The 24,228-nt window shown below is 47.4% G+C and overlaps 1 protein-coding gene across 2 annotated transcripts in view; it reads right to left on the reverse strand.

Moving 5' to 3' along the window:
- Ncaph (non-SMC condensin I complex subunit H) overlaps positions 1-23,697 on the reverse strand; it is a 30,705-nt gene extending 7,008 nt beyond the window's left edge. Inside the window, exons 1-13 of one of the 2 annotated variants that reach the window (XM_021151630.1) lie at positions 23,599-23,697; positions 17,301-17,538; positions 16,937-17,027; positions 15,964-16,056; positions 15,475-15,610; positions 14,753-14,877; positions 13,458-13,647; positions 11,991-12,082; positions 11,080-11,282; positions 7,685-7,833; positions 7,121-7,227; positions 6,096-6,218; positions 3,137-3,247 (exon numbers count right to left, since the gene is read on the reverse strand). In XM_021151630.1, the coding sequence (XP_021007289.1) occupies positions 3,137-3,247; positions 6,096-6,218; positions 7,121-7,227; positions 7,685-7,833; positions 11,080-11,282; positions 11,991-12,082; positions 13,458-13,647; positions 14,753-14,877; positions 15,475-15,610; positions 15,964-16,056; positions 16,937-17,027; positions 17,301-17,538; positions 23,599-23,617 (1,677 nt within the window). In that variant the 5' untranslated portion in view covers positions 23,618-23,697. Of the gene's footprint in view, positions 1-3,136; positions 3,248-6,095; positions 6,219-7,120; positions 7,228-7,684; positions 7,834-11,079; positions 11,283-11,990; positions 12,083-13,457; positions 13,648-14,752; positions 14,878-15,474; positions 15,611-15,963; positions 16,057-16,936; positions 17,028-17,300; positions 17,539-23,140; positions 23,341-23,598 lie in introns of those variants that run through there. The other variant, XM_021151622.2, reaches the window with a different exon arrangement.
- Positions 23,698-24,228: the final 531 nt, after the last annotated feature.

A 24,228-nucleotide genomic window follows, 5' to 3' on the forward strand; every position in this document is an offset into this window, starting at 1 on the left:
ATATTGGGTTCCCTCCCCCTTCCTTTATAACTGAGTGTCTGAAAATAGTAAAATTGAGCCTTGATCAGAATGTTTGTTGTCTTGGCTCCATTGTTTCTTCCGCCCCGTCTAGATTCCTCTCTTTTCAGTTCGAACTGCCATTCTCAGTTGAACCGTTCGTGTTGTGGACTGCGGGCAGGCTGCAACAGAGTCCTCCCACGGGAAGGAGGACACAAGTATGTTACCAACTTACTTTACTTGACCCACTTGGGAGCCAAGAAATTAAAAGGTGTGGTTAGGTCCTCCGACTACTATGTTACAGGACTCTCTGACTTGGCAGGAGAAATAGTCAAAAGCCGCAAGGCCTGTGCTATGACTAATGCAGGACACTCCATGTATACTCCTGGGAAGAGGCTCAGGGGCAACTGGCCGGGGGCCTATTGGAAGGTAGACTTTACAGAAATTAAGCTAGCTAGATATGGCAACAAGTACTTATTAGTGTTTATAGACACCTTTTCAAGCTGGGTAGAAGCTTTTCCTACCAGGACTAAGACGGCCAATGTGATGGCCAAGAAGATCTTAGAAGAAATCTTCCCAAGGTTTGGGATACCCAAGGTAATCAGGTCCGATAACAAACCTGCCTTTGTTGCCTAGGTAAGTCAGGGACTGGCCAAGATATTGGGGATTGATTAGAAGTTACATTGTGCATACAGGCCCCGAAGTTCAGGACAGGTAGAGAGGGTGAATAGAACCATTAAAGAGACCCTTACCAAATTGACAGCAGAGACTGGTGCTAATGATCGGATAGCTCTCCTACCCTTTGTACTCTTCAGGGTTAGAAACACCCCTGGACAATTTAGACTGACCCCCCTATGAATCACTCTACGAGGGGCCCCCTCCACTGGTAAAAATAGCCTCTGTACATAGTGCTGACATGCTGCTTTCCCAGCCTTTGTTCTCCAGGCTCAAGGTGCTCCAGTGAGTGAGACAGCGAGCGAAGAAGCAGCTCCAGAAGGCCTATTCAAGAGGAGACCTGCAAGCCCCACATCGCTTCCAAGTTAGAGATTCAGTCTACAGTAGATGCCACTGTGCAGAAAACCTTGAGACACGGTGAAAAGGCCCTGATCTTGTACTCTTGACCACCCTACTTTCTACCCTTATGGGACCCCTTCTGATTTTGCTTCTACTTTTAATTATAGGTCCATGTGTGTTAGATAGGCTAGTCGCCTTTATTAGAGCAAGACTTAGTACAGTGCAGCTTTTAGTTTTGAGACAACAGTACCATGCCCTAAAGGATCAAGTGCATCAGGGAGAAGATAGTGTCTAGTTCTAAGATTAGCAAGTAGAAGTGGGGAATGAAAAAGTGAAACATAAAAAAGAAAAAATTCTAGGCCTTTAGGCCCAGGCTTGAGAATGTGACCTTTGTGACTCAATGCTCCAAGGCATGCCAATCATAAAACAGATAGTGACATTCCTCCACCTACCCACTTTCTGGGTTTGCTTCCTGGGTTCGGGGAGTGTTCATTCAAAGAAAGTCATCCTGACCCACCTGGACCGCTCCTGGAACCCACTATGCAAATGTGCTATTGTTAGAGACTCATAGAAACTGTCTTGACTCCCACTCCCTCATGACTCTTAACTGGTATTTTTAGTATTTTCCAACAATGCCCTCCCCACCCCCTTGAGTTGTGGTTTCTTCCTTTAAATACCCCCTGTCTCAGCTACTCAGGGCCCACGGTCCTGCATGGTGTTCGGCTGTGGGTCCCAGAGCGCGCCTGGAATAAAAGTCCTCTTGTGGTTTGCATCAAGATTGTTTCTAGTGAGTGATTTGGGGTATCGCCTCTCCTGAGTCAGAACGTAGGGGAGTCCTCACGTTGTGGGTCTTTCACCATCTAGATATGGACCTCTCAGTTACCTTTCTTAGCACCACATCTGCCTGAATGTCACCATGTTTCCACGATGCTAATAATGGACTAAGCCTCTGCGCGCCAGCCCTAATTAAACATTTTCCTTATAAGGGTTGCCACAGTCTTCACAGCAACAGAACTCTAAGACACCTGGTTTATAAGGTGCTGGGGAGCAAACCCCTGCTTCATTCATGCTGGTCTACAGTCTCCACTCACAGAAAGCCATTCTCAGAACCAAGCCCAGAGTGAACAGATCAGAACTGTGAGACAGGCAGTAAGGCAGAGCTCTGAACAGGTTCCCGGGCTGGTCGTTACAGGCGCTAAAGTTGCAGAAGCATCGGCCAAGAGGTCAGACTAGATCCTCATTAAAACAAAACAATCTCTCCCTACAGTAGGGAAAGAAACAGAATAAATGACTGTCCAATTCTGTCCTCCGTGCATGAAGGGTCAGAGGCGGCTCTGTCCTCCTCTCCATAGCTTCTATTTGCGGTTTCTTTAGGAGACTCACAATGAGAAACAACTTACCAATGCCCAGCAAGGTCTGAGAATGAGGAAAGGCTTGGACAAGTCCTCCTGATAAGTAGGCACCTCCAGAGAGTTCTCGGCCCTACTAGACCACACCACTTCCATATGCCTTGTTTCAACTCATAGCCACAATATTAGCTCCTATGAATAGGAAGTGTAGTTCTATTCCTTTGAAATTCCACAATAGCCAAGATTAGTGCTGTGTTGTACAGGCCAGAGCCTATCCACTTGTCTATTTATTAGCAGAGTGTCTTAGTTAGGGTTTTACTGCTGTGACAGACACCATGACCAAGGCAACTCTTACAAAGGACAACATTTAATGGGGGTTGGCTTACAGGTTCAGAGGTTCAGTCCATTATCATCAAGGTGGGAGCATGGCAGCGTCCAGACAATGATGCAGGAGGAGCTGAGAGTCCTAAATCTTCATCTGAAGACTACTAGAAGACTGGCTTCCAGGCAGTTGGGAGAAGGGTCTTAAAGCTCACACCCACAGTGACACACCCACTCCAACAAGGGCACACCTACTTGACACTCCCTGAGCCAAGCATATGCAAACCACCCCACAGATCCTGCCCACTGCTTCCTGCCCCTGGAGTATGAGGAAAGTGGCCATACCAGCTCATTCCTCAGCACTGTTCACTGCTATGCACTGAGACAGAGGGCATCAGAAACCAGGGAAGAGACCACCCACCATTTGGAAGAGGCAAGAACTCTTCTCCCCTTACCTGCAGTCCAGGACAATAGTTGGAGGTGTCGTTAGGGTTGTTGTAATCATAGTCTTCAATTTCCTCATAGTGCTCAGTCTTAGCCTTCTGGTCCTGGTCCATCTTAAGTGACTAGAATAGAGGAGGGGGTGTGCAAAAAGAAATCTCTAAAAAGAGCAGCTACTGGGCAAAGCTGGGGATATCAATCTCGTTTCCTATTTCAGTCTCATTTTAGAATGACGTGACCCTGGAGTGTGTGAGTGTGTGTGTGGGGATGGCTAAAAAGCTACATAGTCTAACCAAGTCTCTACGGCACAGAACAACACAAGATACAGGACTCCGAGCCACTACTCAACCCCCAAACCAAAACACTTCCTTTTCTGCTTTGCAAACTGCATCTTCTGCAGTTTTACTTAAAACCAAAGGCTGGCCACCCATCTACAGCTTTCTAAAAGAAACTCAACTTGTACTTGAACAACCCTGCTAAGAACTCCTTATCTTAAAGGTAGCCCACTGGGGTCTGGGGAGAGGACTCAGTACAGTGCTGGCCTTGCAAGCATGAGGCCTATGTCTGGCTCTCCAACACCCATGTAAAAAAGCAGATGTTCAGGAAAGCCAAGAGATGGGTCCCTAGAACTGTGCTGACCAGCCAGTTTAGCTAACTGGTGACTACAGGGTGACGTGAGACACTGTCTCAGGAGGAGCTGGGAGGATGCTCAGTGGGTGCAGCTGCTTGCCACTAAGCCTGACAACTTAATAAGATCAATCCCATGGTTCAATATGGTAGAAGAAGAAAACGGACTCCTCCAAGTTATCCCCTGACCTCTACACACACACTACAATACCAATGTGCATGCTCCCACACAGGATATACAAGGAAGACACCCAAAATCTACATCTGTCCCAGCACATACACATGCATGAGCACACGCGTGCACACACAAACAAAATAATAAAGGCAGCTGCCCCTTACTGGGGCAAGCACACAGCAAAGAAAGAAGCTCTTTCCCCTACTTATCCCTGAGTTCTCATTCCGCCTTCCACAGCCCACAGAACCGTGCCTCCCTATGGGAGGGCTGGGGCCACAGCCCACAAGCATCTGCGGCTCTTACCCTGTTGGCTATTCTTGGAATACGTCTTTGAGTTAAGGAGAATGTAGCTGGACATGGATTTAACTTGCAACACTATCTTGATGATTCTAATACAATCTAAAATCAACTGTTTAAAACAATATTTTTATAATACAAATTCAAAGATAATATCAAACATTGAGTGAGTTAAGGAATGGTCCACTAGCCGAGCAATGCTGGCACATGCTCTTAATCAAAGACCTTGTGAGGCAGAGGCAGGCAGATCTCTGTGAGTTGCCAGCCTGGTCTACAAAGCTAATCCTAGGACAGCCAGGGCTACTATGCAGAGAAACACTGACTAGAAAAACCAAAAAGAAAAAAAGGAAAGAGAGACGCCCAACGTCCTTCCACTGTTTCTCATGACACATGGAGCTCTTCTCCATTGGGAAGCCCTTCTCTGTGCATGTGCGAGCTTGCCCCTTGCCAAACTTCTAGAGTCTAGTGTAGCTCCGTGGAAGAACAAAGGACCTCCAACTCCTGCTGCCTGCCTGCCTGCCTCTCATGTGATTCTGAGTATAATAAAGACCTCAAGTTCTTTCTTTCAAAGAAATACTGACAAGCTAGGTATGGGGGCTCGTCCTAGCATTTGTGAGGTGGAGACAGAAACCTGGACTACACAGTTTCAGGCTAGCTTGAGCTACAGGATAAGCTTCTGGGAGAGAGTGGGGGTGGGGGTCAGGAACAAGAAACAAAAGCAATTTGCAGAAAATCAGCTACTTACTGACAGGGGTTGGGGAAATCAAAGAGTAAAAGCCAGGCTCTACAATAGGACAGCTTTTCTCCATCACTTTTTCCTCTCAATATGCAAATTACCATCTTGGCTAGCCTACGGAAAGGTCTACAATCACAGCCACAGGGAGGAGAGCCATCCATGAGGCTCTGCTGTGAGGCTGTAGCTCAGCCTTGCTCTGCCATCCTGCACCAGACTGTCCCTGCTGGCGTCACAGCTGCAACTCAGTGCTGTGCAGCTGCCGATTCCTGTGTTTACCAAAGCATTTCTGCTAAGTGAACAACATTGATCAGAAAGAAAACATGCCAGTCTGTTTAAGTAGAGTGTAGCATCTTGGTGAACTCAGGAAAATATTTGCATATCATTAAAACTGCACAGTGATTAAACATAGTGGTGCACAACTGGAATCCTGGTCCTTCAAAGTGCTGAAGCACGGGGTTGGAGAGATGGCTCAGCGGTTAAGAGCACTGACTGCTCTTCCAAAGGTCCTGAGTTCAATTCCCAGCAACCACATGGTGGCTCACAGCCATCTGTAATGGGATCTGATGTCCTCTTCTGGTGTGTCTGAAGACAGCTACAGTGTACTCATAAAAATAAAAATAAATCTTTAAAAAATTTTAAAAAATGCGGAAGCATGAGGAGCCAGAGACTGAGGCAAGTTGGGAATATGTAGCGAGTTCAAGGCCAGCCTGAGCTACAAAAGAAAACAAAAGTTAGAACATGCTCAAGCCCTAGAGGAAAAGAACACAAGCTCATGTAAAAGAACAGACAAGATAAGGAGGAGACTACAAACCAGTGCAAGAGCAGAACTACAGAGCTGGCTGTAACCCGGGCGGAGCACTCTCTGCGATGGGGTGTAACCCAGGTGATGGGCTATAACCAGGAGGAACACTCCGAGCCCCCTGCGATGGGCTGTAAGCAGGCAGAGATCTCTGAGTGAGGGCTCTGCAGTCTCTGTCCTCAGCTCTACCTCACCACCTGCTCTCTGTGATCCCTCCTGGCCTCCCTCCTTTCCTCTGAGGTACTGCACATCAGCAACAGGACAAGCCACCTGATCCACACAGGCCATCGACAGGCCTGGCAGCCACAATAGCTTAACGGAAGGGAGGCACCATCTTACCCTTTTTCCTGGTTTGAGGTGAAGCTGGACCAGATTATCAGTTTCATAGTGGAAATCTGTGGGAAGAGTGGTGGCTTTCCAATTCTGGTTCTCCAAAGTGGACTTGGTCAGAATGGTAGCAGCCTATTTGTTTAAAGAAAAATTCTTAATAACTGATAAATGGGTTTGGACATTGCTCTACTACTTGCAACTCTCGGGTCTGTCTGATGAAGTGATGAAGTGATTGTACTAGGCACGAGAGCAGATGCACTTAACCAAAGTACTCAGAGGGCTGAGGCAGGCACATTGGCATGAGTTCAAGGCCAGCCCTGTGGAGGGCAGGAGACTGGGCTACATGGTGTTACCCTATCTAAAACCCTAAACTTCCTTGACCCTGCCACTGAGTTTGTTTCTCAATGGCCCCTCAGGGACTGAGGGAGAGAACAAACTATTTGCTTATCAATTAAAGTTATAGCCAGGCACGGTGGCACATTGGGGACTATGGTCAGGAACAGAAATTTAAGGCCAGCCGCATCTATATAGCAAGTCTGAGGTGAGGATAGCCTGCTACACAAGACCCTATTTCTAAAAAACAAAAACTGAAATATACAATATTTCAATAAATATAATAATAAATATAATATAAATAATAAATGAAATATACAATAACTTTCTGCTTGCTTCTTTTGTTAGTGGGTCTCTCTATGAAACCTGGGCTAGTCTGGAACTCAGAGAGCCACAGCCTCTGCCTTTGAGTGCAGAGATTAAAGGCATACACCACTACACCAGACTGTACAATGATTTTGTTGTTGTGGTGGTGGTTTTTTGAGACAAGGTTTCTCTGTGTGGCCCTGGCTGTCCTGAAACTCACTCTGTAGACCAGGCTGGCCTTGAACTCAGAGATCTGCCTGCCTCTGACTCCTGAGTGCTGTAATTAAAGGTGTGCGCCGCCACCACCCAGCTTGTTAAGAGACTTCTGAAAAGCCTGTCTGAAAGGGCAAGAGGAGGGCAGTCATCTAAAAAGGGCACAGAGATCCAGCACAAACCTTTGTTTTCTGAAAATATGCATCAAAATCAATATCATCATCAAAATTAATTTCAAAGTCTTTCTTTGCACTCTTCTTTTTGTGCTCTGTGCAGGAGGTAGCATCTTCTGCAGAAATAAACAGTTTATAGCACCGTTTGTCTCTGTGTCAACATTATTCTCATCTCACATCTACCAATGGCCTTGTCAAGCTTAAGGTGCAATTTATGGCAGCTACACATCACTACACCTCATGCCCACCTAACTTAATGTCTGTAGAAGGCTTCTTCCAGCCCCTCCAATTTAAGGGAGGCTCCTACAGTTTAAGTCGTGCTAGTCCGTGGAAGCAGGGTAAGGCCATGAGCCCTGTTTTCCCAACTAAATCTCCCTCTTGCCCCTCCTGCTGACTCCCTCGAGGTTGACACTGACCGCAGCCAGAGGCTGGCTCAGCTCTCTGGCTTCAGCTCCTCCTCAGGAGATGCAAAGGACAGAGATCAGAAGCATCTCTTGTCTCTGCTTACTGCAGACCACAGGCAGCATGTGCCGCTGCAATGCCCTGTCTTCAAGTCCCACCCACAGGACTTACGTTTGGGTCGAGGCCTGAAGCGCCAGTGATCTGGGCCAGCCCACATCTTCATGGTCCGGGGACTGAAATAGGAATATTCCCCAGGTTTCATGGATAAAAAGGAGCACATGACTTGGATGTCTCTGTCTCCGAGGGAAATAACTTCTTCCCTGTAACATATATGAAATCATGTTCATGTACACGGCATGGAATATAAACCATATAGTTACATGTAAGAAACTGATGAGGCCGGAAATGCTAGCCACCTCTTCTACCACAAAAGAGCACTTCTTTCTTTTTTCATTTTTCATTTCATTTTCATTTTTTTTTTATATGTATGGATGTTTTGCCTACATGAATTACGTGCCTGGTACTCTCCAGGCCAGAAGAGGGCATGGATTCCCTGGAACTGGAATTACAGATTGTTGTGAGCAACCAGTCCAAGCAAATACTTCATTAAGAAACCAGCAAGTTAGCTGGGTGGTGGTGCCACATGCCTTTAATCCCAGCACTTGGGAGGCAGACAGAGGCAGATCTCTGTGAGTTTGAGGTCAGATTGGTCTATAGAGTGAATTCCAGAACAGCCAGGGCTACACAGTAAGACCCTATCTAGAGAAACAAACAAGCAAACAAACCAAAGAAACCACCAAGTTTCTACTTGTTGAGTAGTTCCAGTGGTAGCCCATCTGAGGGACAAGAAAACAGGTAGAAAAGTCAAGGGCTGTTTGTGTTTTTAGGCAGGTCTCTACATAGCTCTGGAGAACCTGAAACTCACTACACATACTAGGGAAATGGCAGTGCTGGGCTGGGTGTGGTGGTGTACATAGGGAGGAGGATGAGGCAGGAGGATCTTGAGTTTGAAGTTAGCCTAGGCTACACAATGATATTTACTCTAAAAAAAACAAGCAAAGGATGCAACTGTCTGAATCCCAGACAATCTTAGTTTCCATTTGCTCACTGATTATGACCCTTAGACACTGCCTTAGTTCTTCCTAAAAGTGAAAAAGATGTTCCACTTTACATATGTAGCTCCAAACACTTTTGGACCCCCTCCCCCCTTTAAAAAAAAACAATCTGCTATGTCATCCAGCTTCATTTGCTCTCTGTGATACACGGAGCCTGTTCAGCTCGGCAGCTTTGGTGTGTGAGGGAACCCTCTCCTCTGCCGGCCTGTGAGGATAAAGGTGATGAATGAGGTCTTTGAGAGTGGCTCTGTACTGGTATTGAGCTGAGAATGAATCCTTATGGCACACTCTACAGGGCAAGAAAAAAAAAAGCCATAAAAAGCAGACTGGTTTTCTCTATAAAATCTCAAAAATAACAAATATAAACAAAAACATAACCAAACAAATCAAAAGCCCAAGTAACTACATATTTCAAACATAATTTTTAAAATTAAATTAACAAAAGCCCCACATTTCCGGCTCACTGGATCAGTGCTGTCAAGGACCTAGAGCATGTCACAGACTAACGTGTGTAGTCCCACAGAACTACAGATGGAACTAGACTGCGTCAGAGCCTCCCCTCATGGGTCCCCACCTGCACTCTGTGGTCAGCTCTTAGTGGTTAAGCACTGTAAGGGTCACCCAGGTGGTACTGGTTTTGAAGGCATGAAGGGGTCATGCAGAACAGCTGAGGCTTGGCACTGTGAGAGGCCACAGAAGGCCATTGGTGAAGGTGCAGCCTCAGTTGCAATTGACGGCCCAGGACTGAAGGGGTCATGCAGTGTTTTGGAGACGTCAGTACCATGAGATGATCACCAAGAGCAGCAGCAGTGGAGTACAGGCATCTGGAGCCTAGAGGACGACGTGTGTGCTACAAAGGGCATGGCTGGAGAAGTGACCCAAGCCCTTAGAGGAGCCCAGAAGACATTGGATGGTTGGAGATTGATTTTTGCTTTTGATTGTGACTGTGCCCTGNTATTTTCCCTCTTGAAGGAAGAAACTATTTCAGTGGAGCCCACATTTAAGAGACTTTTCATTGTAAAAAGACTTTGGATTTTAAAAGAGATGGATATTTTAAAGAGATTGAAATTTTAAGAATATGTAAAGACTGTGGGCTTTTAAAGTTATTTAGATCTTGGGGATGAATAAGAATGTAAACGTTGAGGCTTACTAGTGATGTGTCAAGTTGACAAGGGGTCAATTGTACTGGCTAGTTTTGTGTCAACTTGACACAGCTGGAGTTATCACAGAGAAAGGAGTTTCAGTTGAGGAAATGCCTCCATGAGATACAACTGTAAGGCATTTTCTCAATTAGTGATCAAAGGGGAAAGGCCCCATGTGAGTGGGACCATCTCTGGGATGGTAGTCTTAGATCTATAAGAGAGCAGGCTGAGCAAGCCAGGGGAAGCAAGCCAGTAAGTAACACCCCTCCATGGCCTCTGCATCAGTTCCTGCTCCCTTACCTGCTTGAGTTCCAGTCCTGACTTCCTTGGTGATGAACAGCAGCATGGAAGTGTAAGCCGAATAAACCCTTTCCTCCCTGTGATGGTTTGTATATCACTGGACCAGGGAGTGGCACCATCTGAAGGTGTGGCCTTGTTGGAATAGGTGTGACCTGGTTGGAATGGGTGTGTCACTGTGGGTGTGGGTATAAGATCCTCACCCCAGTTGCCTGGAAGTCAGTCTTCCACTAGCAGCATTTGGATGAAGACATAGAACTCTCAGCTCCTCCTGCACCATGCCTGCCTGGATACTGCCATGCTCCCACCTTGATGATAATGGACTGAACCTCTGAACCTGTAAGCCAGCCCCAATTAAATGTTGCTTTTTATAAGACTTGCCTTGGTCCTGGTGTCTGTTCACAGCAGTAAAACCCTAACTAAGACACTCCCCAACTTGCTTCTTGGTCATGATGTTTGTGCAGGAATAGAAACCCTGACTAAGACAAGCACTTACAGGCAAAGGCGTGAGGAGCCTGCCTCCCTTCCCCACAGCCTGGCCTGATACCATACAGAGGCCCTGTAGGCTTACAGAACTCTCCAGTCACCCAAAATATCCTTCAACACATTCTGGGGAACAGATACCCCTTGCTCAACTCTACATAACTAACAAAATCTATATTATACTTCATTTTAAGGCTGTTCCTTCCAACCTTCACTTCTGTCACATCTTTCTGACATTGCAGAGACCCTCCCCTTCAGTCTAATTGTCCTAATGCTAGCAATTCCTGCCAGCCAGCTCAGAGGCAACTGTCAGCCAGCAGAACACTTCAGTCCTTTACTCTCAGAGTGGGAGTGAGCGCTGCCTGACCAACATCAGTTCTATAATGAAGTGGATCACCAAGACGCAAAGCCTGGTGTGACCCTGTGAGCCAGGCTGTAGCTCAGCCGTGTATTCAACATGGCATACCAGCCCGGCTAGCTGGAGCTAGAGGCCTATTTAGAAACCTTCTGGGGACCCCGGGAGCCTTACTGGTTGCTCTGGACCTGACACAGCTCCTTCCAGCTCCGGAACTCTTCATGGTCCCCAGCTGCAGAAAGGTCTGGCTCATCGTTGTCAACAAAATCTTCCACCAGGGGCCCATCAGGGACATCCTCTTCATCGTCTTCAGCCTCAGCATTGATGTCAAATACTTGATCATTCTTCTTAAACTTGTCCACCAGGGCCGACACAGACTACAAGGAGAAGACACAGCTCTCCAGCTGTCCCCGTTCATCCCTGGAAAGTAGCCCCCCTCATTTTCAGCCTCTCTTTTTCTTGGCCCTGCCTTCCCCCCACCCCCACCCCGAAGCAGAGCTGTCAGGAGGAAGTGTACATTGTGCAGTGCAGGTTGAGGCTGCATTGTGTTGGGTACATTTTGTAAAACACCAAACAGGAATCTGCATTTGTCAGCTGCATGTTTGGAGAACAGTTTTCCATGGAGACAATTTATGTTGGAAGTTGTAGTAAGTAGGCTAAAGGGGGCCCTGCTAAAAATACACAAAGGAAGGCTTTAAACATGACAGTTTCTCAGGAAACAGTGTGCCAAGTGACTTAACCCCCAAAGAAGGAAATGCCTGTAGCCTGACAGTGGCTGGAGGCCAGAGGCTACTGTGATATGTGGACTCCAGAGCAAATCTGACCCCTGGGAAGCAAATGAAGAGACAGGGAGCTGACCCCAGAACCCACAACTGTGTGATGGTCCAGCTGGGGTTCACAGTCCCACCCTCCCAGCCAGGCTGAGAGTTTCTACACAAGAGCCACAGGAAATATTCTCTGTGCTCCTGAATAAACACAGTCCATGTCTCAGCTCCCACTGGGCAGAGCTGATCTTGGGCTAGCTAACTGAAACCACCAGCCACCGGGAACACCCCGAGCCCTATAAACCCCAAAGTTGACCGCACCTCATTATGTGTTTCGCTGTCCCATTTAGTAAACTGGAACCCAGCCAGGGATGGGCAGAGCGGGCGGTCTTCCACACACTGCTGCAAGGAAGCTGGGGACATCAAGATCACGGCATAGATTACAGGGGGGCCAAGGATGACACAGAGGGAGAGGCAGTCACATCACTACTTCACAACCTCCTGACACAGACACAAGTGCACCCACAGTGGAGTCGGGCTGAATGCAAAGGAGAAACCAGAAGCACAGACATTTCTTTCTGAAGTGTAGCTCAAAAATGCATAAAGCCTTTCTTTAAAAGTATACTAAGCCCTTCAGAAATGACAAAATGGTACTCCTTTTCAGTCTGAATCTAAAGTAGTTACAGATGACAAATCTCAGAGGATCAGAGCCCTAGCTGAGGTCATAACTTCTGCAAGAATAGAAAGAATAGAAAGGGGTCTGGAGAGATGGCTCTGAAGCTAAGAGCACTGACTGCTCTTCCAAAGGTCCTGAGTTCAAATCCCAGCAATCACATGGTGGCTCATAACCATCTGCAATGGGATTTGATGCCCCCTTCTGGTGTGTCTGAAGACAGCTTCAGTGTAGTCATATATGTAAAAATAAATGGCTATACCATTAAACAAAACAAACAAAAGACTAGAAAGAATGTAAGTGAAAGTTCCAGTGTGAGCCTGTAATTCCAGCACTCAGGGAAGAAGGGGGAAGGAGGAGAGAGGTACTAGGACAGCTTAGGTAAACAGCAGGACCTCTTTTAATAACAATGACAAGAATTTGTAACAAAGTATCTGCAAGGTCAGCCCAGAGGGGGAAGATCAATAGTGTTCAGCACACAGAAGGGACCACAAGCATGCCCACTGCAGTTACTACACTGCAGCACATGTCCTTCATAATGTCCCCTACAACATTTCTGGGTCAGTAGGAAAGAGGGAGAACTGGGGGCTAGGGGAAGATGTTGAAATCCTGCCAAGAATCAGGAAACTACTAACTACTAACAGAATAGGTCAGTCCTGAACTGCCACAGGAATAAAGTCATAACACCCGCACGGGTCCTGAAAAGACCTGTGAACTGGGAGCAAGTAAGAACAAGCTGTCTCTGGCCAAACAGTGTCTCTTTCCTGCATCCCAGCTCAGTCACTGACCCTCCAGGTGAGCCTGTGAGTGGCAGAGTTGGGTGCTGTAACCAGGCCCATGGCCCACAGACACAGTGATGGCTCACTGCTGAGACTCTTACTGCAGAAGGTCCACAGCACATGGACACAGTGATGGCTCACTGCTGAGACTCCTTACCACAGAAGGAGGAAGAGGAGCATGGACTGCTAGGCACTGCCAAAGAGCACCCAAGGTGGTTTTCCAGAAGAGCCACCTGTGTAACGTTCAGTGTTCAGAAGCAACTTAAACATTGCCCCTAGGACTATGAGAAGCATCTCTGTGACTAAGATGCCCTGACAAAGGCTGACTTTACTCACCTTCTAAATCTGTCATGTCTACGAAACCCAGATCCGGCAGCTCGAGGGGCTCTCCTGAGGAGAGGGTCTGCACGTCAGAAGGAAAGAGCAGCTCACTTTTGTAGTCCTGGCAGTGCAGCGTGGAGAGAAATACCCCAGTCGTGCTGCATTCATCAAAGGAGGCTGCTGTCTTCTGAAACATAGGATCCACCTGCACTCGAGGAAAACAGGGAACCAAAGAATGACGGGGGTAGCAGCAGGAGACACAAGCTCACCCACAGCTGTCTGTAAGACTGAATGTCTGCACATGCTCAGATGGATAAGTGTGAAGTGTACTGTCAATCTCTCTACCTATAACACACATGGACAGACAGACACCCTGCTGCAGGCAGTTCCTAAATGGCTACATCTAACAGTCCCAGCACAGTAAATGACATCACACCAAATTCCGTTGCTTGCTTAGCAGTCATAGGCTCTATCCTTCCTATTAGCTCTGGGGGCCTTCTATTGAAGGTGGGGTCTTACTCCCAGGCTGGCATCTCACTCAGAAGCCCCTGCCCAGCCTCCTGAGCGCTGGGTTACAGGTGTGCGAAACCACATCTGGCTCACTCACTCACTACTGTTCCTCTGATCACAAGTTTTAAGATTTGGGAGAACCCAACCAGGATGGCGAGGTGAAGGACAGGCAGAGTCAGAAGGGCTAGTGGCAGAGCAAGGGCGGCAAGGGTTGTGAGGAGCTCAGAGGCTGGGTCAGGGAGAAGAGGGGCACAGTCATGTGATACCAACCCAAAGGTACATCCCATCTCACACATGGGGACAGGTCAAGACAAATGAATATGAGGTGGAAAAAAGGACATCACCTGGGATCTCCCAGGAACAGGTGCTTCAGGATGTGGCTTCCAAGGAGAAGCACACTTGGATCTGATAACATAGATGTGGCTCCTTGGCTTCCCTTGGAGGGTGGGACCTTGCTGTCTTCACAACCCCATCTCAGCATCCTGAGTCCCAGAAAGGGACACCTCCACCTTCTCAGCTGTCCCCATGCAGGCAGCAACCACCATGAGCATCCATTCACCCTTCCTCCCCAGGGCCACTCATGCACCCGGCCCCCCCAGAACCAGTGTTGTCACTGCCAGTTCCTCTCTCAGTCTTGTGCTCCTGTGTGTCGCCCAGACCTACAGGTCCTGAGTCTGCAGTTAATGCTCCAAATCCATCCAGCTTTCTTTCAAAGCCCAGCCAAGCCATAAACACCGGCCCTACCGACCGTCCTGCTGAATTTGCCAGAGACCACGCGAGCGAGGTGCACACTTTCTTACCGCACACTTCCCATCGGCTTCAGAGACATTGATATTGCTGAGATTCTGTTCAATGGTTTTGCAGGACTGCTTCTTCTTTGGCTTTGCAGGTTTTTTAGTCCTTTCTGTTTCAAGGGTACTTCCATCTGAAGGAGTAACACCAGTTCTTAAAAACCCTCTACGGCAGTCATAATTTAAACAGGAAATCCCCTCACGTCAGCAGGCTGATCTAATCTGCTGTGACGGTGTAACTTACTAGACAATACACTTCACTTCTAATAAACCCACATAGAAGCTCCCTAGTGAGTGTTCACGCAGACTTACCTAAGTAACCCTAAGAGCTTTTATACAGTCTTAGGAACTAGTGTGGCCATAAGCAAGCTCCTCTAAGGAGAATAGAAGGCCTTTAACAACCAGCAAAACCACCCTGAGAAACCCTAGCACAGAATACAAGTGTAAGGACTGTCAGTGGATGAGGCTCGGTTCAATTTCCAGTAGACCACCCATCCCAAGAGACAAGTAGATATATAAAATAATTAACCATCCATTGTGAATTCTCTACGGAAGCAAATAAACTAGATTTTCCTATATTTCCTCATGGAAAACCACATTCTGGAAATAGCCATGCCTTCAAAAAAAAAAAAAGGCTTTCCAAATTTTTGTTTTCATCCTGATACAGCACTCAAATATTGTCCAGTTCATACTAGAAGCAGCCCTTTAAGTCCAGCCCCCAGCCTGTGTACCTCCACCGTGGCTCTCCTCTTCTTGAGGTGGTGTGTCTTTGCCCAGCCCCCCAAGGACTCTGTATACATCAGCATGGACGGCATCCACACGGACAGCATAGATCTTGGTGCTGGCATCCAAGGTGCCAGCAGCCACCTAGGTCAAAAGCACAGCTACATTACATTTGTGAAGATGCACAGGACAGCACTTTGAACAAGTAAAATCCAGCTAGATGTATTAAATACTTAAAAAAAAGAGAGAGACAGAAAGGTATTCAGTGATTGATGGGAAATAAAAAAACATCTCTTTCTCTGCATTTCACCCTCTGAGGAAAGGATATAAAGGAGCCTGGTACTGTCTCACCAGGGGGCTCTTGTGTGTGCAGAATTCAAGTGTGAGAATGGAACTCTCTCACCGGGGCTCTTGTGTGCAGAGTCCAAGTGTGTTACAGTAAGCACTGATGATAAGCACTGGGTAAGCTATACGGGAAGTGTGTGCGTTCTCCTTACTTTAAAGTTGGTCGGTTCTGCGTCTTTCTGCTTCAGAATCTCTGACATGAAATCAATCAAATGCAAGCCGAAAGCATTCTTAGTAGTGATTTTCTAGGGGAAAGAGAATAAAAACTTTATTACTTATAGGCTTGCCTTATAAGTGCATGTAAATAAAGTTTACATACAAATACCTAGCATGTAAATAATCCCACCACAGTTTACACACATATACCCACACTAACCTCAGTTCCCATAGCCACTAGCAGCACAGCCTAACTGGGATGGACCACTCCTCCCAAGAGCTCTAACGCTTTGCTCTGAGAACTCCGCACAGAGGACTCAGTCGAGTTGGGACCTGTGAGGCAGGAAGTAGCCTCCACCCTCACTCCCCTTTACAGCGGGGGGCGGGGTCAGAGATTTATCACAGTCACTCAGTTTATACATGGGAAAGAGAGAGTTCTAATGCAGGTGACTCCAGAACTCATTATTAGCTTCCACATTCACACCATTTGCCTGTAAGCCATGTTTTTGTGTGAGAGGTACTGAGAGGAGTAAGCACCCATAAGCAGCATCAAAGCTCTGCCAGAAACAGTAGAGCTACACTAGAGAATGAGCAAACCACTACGTCTCCTACCTAAATCAAGAAAGCCCAGAATCATAATTCGGCATGGAGGCAGGAGGATTGCAAGTTCAAGGCCAGCCTGAGCTACAAAGCAAGATCCTGCCTAAATAAATATAAACGAAGCTAGGCATGGTGTCGTACACCTTTGATCCCAGAGATTGGGAGGCAGAGGCAGGTGGATCTCTACGAGTTTGGGGTCAATCTGGTCTACAAAGTGAGTTCCAGAACAGCCAGGGCTACACAGAGAAACCCTGTCACAAAACAAAAAACAAAAACAAAAACAAAAAAGCAAACAAGAAAAAACAAAAAGCAAACAAACAAAAAACCAAGCCAACAACGACAAAAAACCCCAAACCAACAAATACTCACATTTTCAGTAGAAAGCTTGATACAGGTAGAGTAATGTTCTGTAATCTGTGTGTTTGTAAACTTAGATATGGTAGCTGAAACATCAATATTCCTAAATGAAAAACAAAAATTCTAGCAAGGATCTACAATACAATTACTTCAAAACACAAACCCAGGAGGTAAAGGTGCTTGCTGCCCAACCTGACGACCTGAGATTGATCCCTGAAACCAAAGGAGGTGGGGGAGTAACTTCTGTTCTGACTTACACACAGAGAATAAACATATTAAAATAAGAAACAAATGTCACTGAAGTCCTCTGGAGGCACGAGGGAGGACCCTTACAGTCCACGCCACCCCGACAGGATCAATGCAGAGCTGCACTCACCTGTTAGGGGAGGCCAGATGAACTGAATCTGTACTGAACTGCAGGTCAAGGACCCTGGAGCGCCTCCGCTGCATCCGCTCCTTTTCATCGTCATTCTGAGGAAAGTCTTCGAGGACTGGGGTTTTAGGCGTGCCAAGAGGAGCCTTCCCGGGCCGGGATGCTGGAGGCACCCGTTCCAAAGGTGAGGAAAGAACATCCTGTTGTCCTCGGGCCTTCAGAAAAGAGCTGTTCATTGTTTCTGGTGACAGAACAAAGTATGTGCTCAAGAAGGCTTCCACAGAGTGATTTCCTGTATGGAAGGGGACCCGGTCTGTCATGGTGTCCCGGCACATTCTCATTTAAGTCCAACAATGCATGATGCTAGACATTACAATTTGGGTTTCTTGGTAGAGTGGGGCAAAGTTGAGGGGCAAAGAAAAGATGACAGAACATATATCCACTTCACAGCTACTGTATATTCAAGCAAACCACAGGGTATATGAATGGCAAGGCAGGACTGGGGGTGGAGTTGATTGGTAGAGCATTTGCCTAGCATGCTCAAGGCTAGTCCGTCCCCAGCACTTCCAAGGACAGAGAGATGGATGAGGAAAATTTGCTGCTGCCTTTGATAGCTCACAAACCGGCAGAACAAACATCTGTCACTCATAATCCCAGGCCAGGGAGACACTGGTGTGAAGTGATGACGAGGCTGGGGTCTGATCCTGGCTCCTCCATCTCTTGGCAGTAAGATAGAGAAAAAACATTGGAAATATGTAGAACACAGACAGACAGACAGACAGACAGAGATACATACACATCCTTCCTAAGAACTGCCCACGGATGACATGCAAACATAAAACCCTTCAACAATGACTACATTAACCAAGCAGACAAAAATGAGAAACTAAAGTTTCCTCACCTCTGATGTGACTCAACTCAACACCAAATTTTTATAATTTATTTTTATTTTATGTGTGCTGGTGTTTTGCCTGCATATCTGACTGTGTGAAGGTGCCAGATACCCTGGAACTGGAGTTACAGGCAGTTGTGAGCTGCTGTGTGTGTGTGTGTGTGTGTGTGTGTTTGTGTGTGTGTGCACATGCGCTGGTGCTGATAATTAAACCTAGGTCTTCTGGAAAAGCAGCCAGTGCTCTTAACCATTGGGCCATCTCTCCAGCCCCAGCCCCAACTACAGGAAATTCTTAGAATCACCTTGGAAATGGTTTTACCAGGAATATTTTATCTAAATGTTACTAACACTTTAGATCTTACCACCCTGTAAGAAATATAAGAACGGGGAACGAGTCAAAGGAGACAAATTAAGCATTTACCTAAATTGAGAATGGGGAGAGACACTGTATGTGCAAACTAGTTCACACCTGTAATCCCAGCATCTAGGAGCCTGAGGCAGGAGAACAACTGCAAAGAGTTCAAGCCCAACCTGGGCTAAGTAATGAGCCAGGTCTCAAAAAGGAAATGAACGGAAACTTAGTATCATGAAAGATAAGAACTGTGGCGGAAGCAAGACTTTCCTGATTAACGCATGCCTAAAACAACCTAGCAAGGGCCACCAAGCCTCAGACCGAAATCCTAGGCTTCTAACTCCAAGTCTAGTGGCGCATCTCATCACACCACAGCCTCCTCTGCTTGTGCCTAAGGAGAGAAAAGCAAGCTCAGCTGTCTTGAGGGGCACCGATTCAGACAAGCAGTGCTGAGACACAGACAAGGGCCAGGGAACACAGAAGAGAAGGCTGGGCTGAGTGGGACACTGGTCTGTGTACAAGCTCCAGGCAGGTGGGGGCTACATGGTGATATGGTCTCAAAACAAGTAAACAGTAACAAGCTAATTATCAACAGAGCCAGGGGAGCTCTTCTGGATGAAAAGAGAGCGACTGCCAACATAAACCAAAAGCAGCACATAGAAGGCTTCAGCCAATCCCTGCTCAAAAAGCTGGCGAAGAGCAACACTTGGGGGTGACTTTGGAAATCTAGAATAAAGTCTAGACCTTAGTCTAGGAAATCGATTTTGATTATCTTAGGTGTCACAGTGACATTTTGATGTGGAAAGTCACTGCTTTTTGAAGATGTGTGAGAAACAGCTTCGGTGTGGAGCGAGCTGAAGAGTGTAACTTGCATTCACAGTAAAGGTGGTAAAACATGAGCAACTGTTGGACTCAGGTCAGAGCACGGAGTTTTTCCTTTCTTGGTACTTCAATTACAAGTTGGGAATCAGATGGTGTGCGAGATGGGTATGCGTGCTTTGGGGAGGGGGTGAGGCAGGAAAGGAATAAGGAAGACAGGAGCTGTGAGTGAGATGGCTTTAAATACAGTGGTCAGGGCAGGCTTTTCCAAAAAGGTTACACCTGAAATTATCAAAGCCGTGAAGACGGTCTGGAAAACCCAAATGGAAGGCAGGGGCACAGGCCAAAGGTGGGACCATGCTGGCATGTGTCAGGGTTACTGTGGCTGAATACAGTAGTCCATGGACGCCTTGGGCTCTCCAGGGCCGAGGAGGAAAAACACTAGTCAGAGCAATGTAAGACAGACTAGCAGGAGCCCACTGTACAGACTTTACATCTCACCCCACACCCCTGAAAATATTTAGACAGGGTCTCACGTAGCTTAGGCTGGCCTCAAAGTCACAACAGCTGAGAAGATGGCCTTCAACCTCTAGTCTTCTTGCCTCTACCTCTTACATTCTGGCACGACAGGCATATGTCACCATGCCTGGTTTCCATGGTGCTGGGATCTAACCTGGGGTTCACTCAACGATAGGCAAGCATTCTACCAACCAAGCTTCATCCCCAGCCCTACCTGTGCATCTCAAATGCAGTGAGAAAGGACATCACTGGGTAACAGTGAGAGGAAGAACAAAATGAGCTAACCTGAACTTCTAGAGGACAGAGGACCGGGTAAGAGCCAATTAGTAGGGATTTAACAGTTAAGCAACCATCATTACCATCTTAACAGTAAGATGACCAGACAGGCGGCAATACTGATGATTAGATGTGTATGGATACTGGATAGGTCTCCATGACGTCAGCATGACTTCCTGATGGTTTAAATGTGGATTGTGAAGGCTTAAGGCTAGCTTCGAGTTATCATCAACAGCTGACTGAGTTGCCCGGACCTGAGGAAGCTACAGAAGCAGCAACGCTGCAGGGCAGGAGGAGGCAAGGCTATAGCTTTACCCCACATGCATTTCCTAGCCATCCAACTGCACTACACAGCTGGACGCATAATGGTAGATCTTAGGGGGCAGTTTCCGGCTAGGTAAGTTTGGGAGTCACCAGCAGGTAGTCATTTATTCATGAAATAAGTGAATGGAGAAGAGGTGACAGCTGAGAGGGATCCCGAGACACCTACAAAACTACTCAACACGCTGGGCAGTGGTGGCGCACGCCTTTAATTCCAGCACTCGGGAGGCAGAGGCAGGTGGATTTCTGAGTCCAAAGCCTGCCTGGTCTACAAAGTGAGTTCCAGGACAGACAGAGAAACCCTGTCTCAAAAAACCAAAAACAAACAAACAAACAAACAAAAACCTACACAAACAGGAAATGGGCTGCAGAAGCACACGTAATCAGGAAAAGCCAACGAGGCTCTACCAACTAGGTTGCACGCTCTCTGAGGCTTTTACTCTCTTTATGACTAGAACACAGGTGAACTCAGCAGCTAGGGGGCCAGTGAGGGAGAAGGCACTGGAAAGCTAAGGAATCTAGGATCAGGAATGAATGAAGTGGAGAGAATGGCATAGCTGACGAAGCTCTGAAGGGCCCAGAACCAGCCACTCAGCAGCCCTGAGGATGTCTCTCTGGCCACTGTCAAGTGTGCAGAATGGCAGTGTTTAAATTAACCAGGTTCTCGGCACTGCCGAGAGGACACAGGGAGACACCTGATCATATTGGCTGACCAGGAAAGTAACATAAATAAGGAGGGAAAGGAACACAAGGTGGCACTGCATGGTGAGAAGCCGCAGAAACAAAAGCCGACCTCATTGTAAATAAGAGGAAATGAGCTGGACACACGGGGGTGGGGGTGGGGGGAGATAGTGAACACACAGGTAACAGCTGATGCCGCTCCCATCAATGACATCTTCAACGTGTGACTGTGGCACTGCTGACCTACTGTTTTAGAGTAAGACACAAGATTCCTGGAAGGAGTAAAAGGAACCCAGCTCAACTCAACCCTACCCTGATTTAAGAAACAGAGAGCCCTGTTTTAAACCCAGCTTTATAATGAATTAGCTAAGAAAACTTTAGGCAAGCAAACAAGCTCTCTGTCTCTATGCTGTCTCTGCTTCACCAGCGCCCTGAATGGAAGACCATCACTTGGCTGTGGGTACAGCTAGTGAGGAGTCCTTACCTAGCACTCATCCTTGGCTGGTAGGTGGGCATGTGCTGAGAAGAAGGAAGAGGGAGGGAGGGAGGGAAAAAAGGAGAAAAGGAGAGAGGGAGAGAAATGGGAGGAGGGATGGGGGGGGGGAGTGAACCGGGCACAGAACTTGCTGTTTAGGAACAGGTGGCACAATGCGATTACGATATACACGATGACATTTTATAGGGACACGGAGAAATAAAAGGAGGCAGGGAGTATAGAGCAATGTAGAATTCTTGCCTGGCACACGCACACCATGGCACAAGGCTTCACCACAAAAGTAAACAAAGAGACACAATAAACAACAAATGCGTGTCCACAGGCAGCAGGAGGAAAGGCAGTCCAACTTTACAATGCTTCCTACAGGTCGAGGAGTATAGTTGACACACCAAGACAAAACAAAAAGGTCAAAAGAGGAGATGAGAGACGTTTTATGGGCATAAATCAAGACATCTGTGACTCTGTAAATGTGGGTAAGAAAAGCAATTGAGAAACTGGAAGCACGGAGGGGCTAACTCCTCCCCCCGCAGACGCGTGTCTAGTTCAACAGATTGTTACTGAAGTCAAGAGCACGTCCTTCTGCCTTCCTTCTTCCTCCCACGCCCTCTGCTCTGCTTCGGTTCTCAGCCTCAAGTGCCCACTTCGGGACTCATCGTTTTCTTCCTGAGCTGCTCTAACTCCTGTGGTGCCCTCCCCTCACCCGGACAACTGTTGCAGGTCCTGAATGTATTCTCCACAAGGTCTGTCTAGTGTTCTCACCGGTACCCATGGCTATATGATCTGCATGATGGAGAAAAACAAATCTACCTCCCAGCCTATGGACCTCGGTCAAACTCGCCCAGTAGATACAAACCCCTTCACCTGAGCGCCTCTCCAGAAGTCACAGGCAACAAATCCAAACTGAAACTATTATTCCAAAACTCTGACTTAGGTCTACCAGGTCCTGCCTGTGGTCAGTCTCACTAAGCTTAAGTTATGACGGTCTAGCTCAGAACTTCTCAACCTTCCCAATGCTGTGACCCTCTGACACAGCTCCTCATGTTGTGGTGACCCCCAACCATAAAATTATTTTCCATTGCTACTTCATAACTGTAAATTTAGTGGTTATGAACCGTAATGTAAATATCTGTGTTTTCTGACGATCTTAGGCGAACCTCGCGTAAAGGTCATTTGACACCTCCCCATGGGGGCTGCCACCCAAAGGTTAATTCCTAGACTAGTCCAGGTTCCTTCCTAGCTCTTCTCTTGTACAGGATGCTCAGCCCATAAAGTTCTTCTCAATGTTTGCTTAAAAATCTCGAGTCCATAATGGACAGGAGTTATAGCACTAGGTTTTATCTGTCAAATATTTGCTATACTACCTCAACTTGACACAAGCTCCAAGAGGAAATGGTATTTATCTGTTTCGTTCCCCACCCCCCGCCCCCTTTCAGAGTGGGTCTCCTGTAATCCAGGCTAGCCTCGAAGTCGCTATAGTTGAGGACAACCTTGAACTTCTAATCCTCCAGTCTCCATCTCAAGTGCCCAGGCTTCTTCGGTTGCGAATCTCGGCGTCTGACCGAAGGTCTGTCCCAAAGGAAACCCTCAAGACTTTAGAATCAGTTCCAAAACACAGGCACGAATGCTCAACACAGAGTGGTCGACACTTTGTTTCCACAGCTCCCCACACAACGTCCGGTCCAGAAAAAAACAAAACAAAACAAAACAAAACAACCCACTTTATCCTCCGTTAGAACCAGGGCGCGGGGAGCATTAGAGCCCAGCCGCCACTGGCAGCTGCGTCCTGATTGGCCCAGCGCCCCGCTTTCCCTTGCACTCTCTTCCCCTCCCCCGACGGAGCCCCCGGCCGAACCCCGCCGAACACATTCGTCCCTTCTGGACCTGCCCACGCGAGCACCCTTCGGTCCTGATCCTGCCAGCCGCGCCTGGACCCACTCGAGCTCACCTGAGCGCGGAATTCTCATCTTGCTCTCCACGTCTCCCGAGTAAGTTTTAAATCGCGAGCGCCAAGCGCGGTAACTGCCGCGTGACGTCACTGGGCGTGGCCTTTGGTGCGCCTGCGCAGGCCGCGTAGGCGGCTGATCAGAGTGGCCCCGGAAACTTGGTGGGCAGTTTGGAGTCTACGCGAGTGAACTAGGTGCAGCGGTGACCCAGCTGAAGACGTTTGGAAACATTCTGGCGCCGAGCGCTGGGCGCGGAGTAGGATGTGTGGATCTGGGCAGGCGAAGGCTGTGCTTTCCTAGAATCTGGATTGTAATGGGGAGGCAGGTTCCTGAGGAATCGAGGTTCTTTGCCTTAAAAGACATGTTCTTTGTGGGTAGAAAACGCTGCCCTTATTGGAAGTTCCAGGCAGGCAAGAAGGAATGCAGAGCATTGTGTATGCACGTATAGACTCCATCCAGAGTATTGTGTATGTATACATCACCAAGGACATTGTGTGTGCTCATGTGTACACAGGCCCCAGAGCATTGCGTTTACATGTGTATACTCTTTCAGGAGCATTGTGTATGCATGTGTACACACACCCTAGAACATTGTGTTTACTTATGTTTACACCCCCAGTATAGTTTTTATA

This window comes from Mus caroli, chromosome 2 (assembly GCF_900094665.2).
Source record: "Mus caroli chromosome 2, CAROLI_EIJ_v1.1, whole genome shotgun sequence".
NCBI lineage: Eukaryota > Metazoa > Chordata > Mammalia > Rodentia > Muridae > Mus > Mus caroli.